Genomic DNA, 3294 nt, shown 5'->3' with positions numbered 1-3294 from the left:
CAGTGTCACTGGCCCTCATATGTGGGATCCGAACCGGGGCCCTCTGGCATCCCAAGCGAGTTCTTAACCATCGCGCCACTCGGCCGGCCCGTGACTGGCATTTTTTTACTCAGCATAATGCTTCGCTGTTTTATCCAGGTTGTTGGCATATATCGATGGTTTGATCCTTTTCATTGCTAAATAGATTCCATGGTATGGATGTATCACAATCAATCATTCACCCATTGAAGGACAGCTGAGTTCTTTCCAATTTTTGGCTATTATAAATAAAGCTGCTGTAAGCTTTCATGTACAGGCTTTTGTGTGAGCATACATCTTCATTTCTCAGAGATAAATGCCCAGGAGTGCAGTTGCTTGGTCATGTGATAGTTGCATGCTTAGTTCTATTAGAAGACAGACTGTTTTCCAGAGTGGCGTACCATTTTACATTCCCACCAGCGTGTGAGTGATCCAGTTTTTCCATGTCCTCTCCAACAAGTGCTGTTATCACTGTTTTTTATTTTAGCCATTCTGATAAGTATGTTGTGATACCTCATTGTGGTTTTAATTTGCACTTACCTAATGGCTAATGACATTGAACACCACTTCATGTGCTTATTTGTTATCTGTATATCCTTTTGGGTGAAATGTCTGTTCATGTCGTTTGCCTGTTTTCTATTTGGATTGTTTGTTTTTTATTGTCAAGTTTGAGAATTCTTTATATATTCTAGACATTAGTCATTTGCCAGATATGTAGTTTGCAAATATCTTCTTCCAGTCTGTAACCTATCTTTTCATTCTCTTAATTAGGTCTTTTGCCGAGCAAAAGTTTTAATTTTGATGGAATTCATTATATCAATTTTTCCTTTTATGGATCATGCTATGTTGTCAAGCCTAGAACTATTTGCCTACCCCTAGATCCTGAAGATTTTCTCCTGTTTTTTCGTAAAAGTTTTATAGTTTTATATTTTACATTTAGGTTTATAATCCATTTTGAATTAAGTTTTGTATAAGATTGTATAAGATGTGAGACAAATTAGATTGCAGTTTTGTTTTTTGTTTTTTGTTTTGTTTTTTAAAGATTTTTATTGGGGAATTGGGGTACGGGAATAGCGCTGGGGAATTGGGGGAAGGGGAACAGACAAGTTGCTGTCNGGTGACAATGGTTAGTAAAATTACATAGGTTTCAAGTGTACAATTCTGTAATACATCATCTATATATCACATTGTGTGTTCACCACCCAAAGTATTTAAAGTATTAAATTATTAAAGTGGAAAGATTTCATGTTGACCTCCTTGCCTCTGGGGTAGAACGTGCTCTAAGTACCCCAGACATTAATGGCTCCTCTTTTAAGATCACCTCTCTCTGCCTTCACAGTCAGTTCTGTTGCCCAATAGCAAGCAGAAAAGGAATTTTCTCTATATTTCATGAAGACATGTCATGAGGGACACTCCCATGTCTTGTGAAAATTTTTATTGTATAAAGATATTTTTTCTCAGGTAAGGACTAAATTGAATGCTTCTGCCTGGGCTTTATGTTCTACTTCATAAAAACATTGAAAGAAGTAGTAAATTCAGATATTTGAGAGGAATCAAAAAGGAATAGAAAAATATGGGTTATTGTAACATCTTCCCATTAGTTCGTTTTCTTTTAAAAGAAATATTCTGCACATGATGTTTTTCCTCTGGGTGGCTGTTTTTGTAATACGGCATGTCCGACTGACTTTTCTCATTAGGATTTAGCACACTCTAGCGGACAGTAGCTTTCCAGTTTGGTGGATTTTTTTTTGTTTTGCTTTTTAAATCGTGTCAAATTACTTTATTGGACAATTCAGTGATGTGTTTACTAGATGCTAAAATTTGTCAATATTTATTTGAGTTAAGTAGTGACCCTACTGAGCAGAACTAACATTAGAGGCCGCTGGGGTGTTGTACATTTTTATATGGTTTCTTCAGTAGAGAGAAGAGAGGCTTTTCTATGGAAATTTTCCCCAGTGGCTTTCATCTTCTCTTGGGTAAAATGAAATTACAGGGAGGCCACAACCTAGAGGAACACTGGTGGTTTTCCGCTACCTCACACTCCTTGGTGCTTATGATATATTTTATGTTTCTCTTTTGGGACTCGAGCGTTTTTATATGCCTTTGTGAAAATTTTGACCATTTGTGTATAAACATTTTCGTATCCTGTCCTGGTGGATTGTTTTTGGAAATGGGCTTCTACCAGAAAAAAAGTAATTTTTTAAATTTTGTTTTTGCAGAGTGATGGTGACGATTTTAATTACATCATTGCGTTTTTCCTTGGAACAGCAGCCTGCCTTTACCAGGTAGGTCTCTCCCATTTTTAAGAAACCCTTTCACTTTATAGTTTATTTCAGTTATCAATTCTAATAAGTACTTGTGCACTTTAAATAAATAGAAATAATGTCTGAGTTCTTTGCCTCCCTTTTAATTTGAGCTTCTGTTAGCTTTGTGACCTACGTCCATTTTGAATGGACGTAGATCCCAGTGAACTTAATGTTAATGCTGTCCTATGCTGGGATTCAGTGGTGACATGTCATCTGCCTATGGCGGTAAGGGCTACTGCTAGATTTTATGGTGACTGATTATTCAGCTTCCAGAGTCTGCTAATACTCCAGGCTGAGGATTTTGTACTTTTGGGAAAGTCTTTGAATAAGAGTCAGCAAAAGCAGGATTTTAGAATATTTAATTTAGCAGTGATGAATAGGATGGGTTGCCAGAGTGGAGAGACTGGAAGAAAAGAAATTAGTTGGGAGGCGATTCCATTACTTCAGGCAGAAAGTAATGAGAGCCTAAAGTATGATAATGTCAGTATGATAATGTCAGTGAGGGTGGGGGAGGACATTGAGAAGGAAGAGTGCGAGGACTTGATAGAGTGGATGTGAGACTGAAGGAGGAGGAGGTTTTGCACTTGAATGTAGAGATGGGTAATCGTATTTCCAAGGAGAGAGGAGGCACCAATTTGTAGGGAAGGGAGGGGTAACTCTCCCAATTACCCAAACTCAAGAACGTCTTTGCTAAAACATGTTAGGACATTTTGATCTAACTTTTCTAAGTGACAGATTTCTCTGGCTTGCATAGAAAAAAATGTTAGAAAGATTCAGGACTGCAATTACAAGGCTACCTAAAACTCAGTACAACTCTCTAGTAAAATATTTTTAATAAATGTATTTGACTTTTATGTAAAGATGTATTACTTTAGTTTCAATGACCGCATTTTTTTTTTAAAGATTTTTTATTGGGGAATTGGGGGGATGGGAACAGTACTGGGGAATTAGGGGAAGGGGAACAGACAAG

The 3294-nt window shown here is 37.2% G+C and overlaps 1 protein-coding gene across 2 annotated transcripts in view; it reads left to right on the top strand.

Annotated features, from left to right (window-relative positions):
- SEC22A (SEC22 homolog A, vesicle trafficking protein) overlaps nt 1-3294 on the top strand; it is a 68324-nt gene that overhangs the window by 54224 nt on the left and 10806 nt on the right. For both annotated transcript variants that reach the window (XM_019652563.1, XM_019652573.1), the window contains exon 6: nt 2238-2303. In XM_019652563.1, the coding sequence (XP_019508108.1) occupies nt 2238-2303 (66 nt within the window). The remainder of the gene's footprint in view (nt 1-2237; nt 2304-3294) is intronic.

The sequence above is a fragment of the Hipposideros armiger genome, unplaced genomic scaffold, assembly GCF_001890085.2.
Source record: "Hipposideros armiger isolate ML-2016 unplaced genomic scaffold, ASM189008v1 scaffold_8, whole genome shotgun sequence".
NCBI lineage: Eukaryota > Metazoa > Chordata > Mammalia > Chiroptera > Hipposideridae > Hipposideros > Hipposideros armiger.
This window is presented reverse-complemented; position numbering and strand designations above follow the sequence as displayed.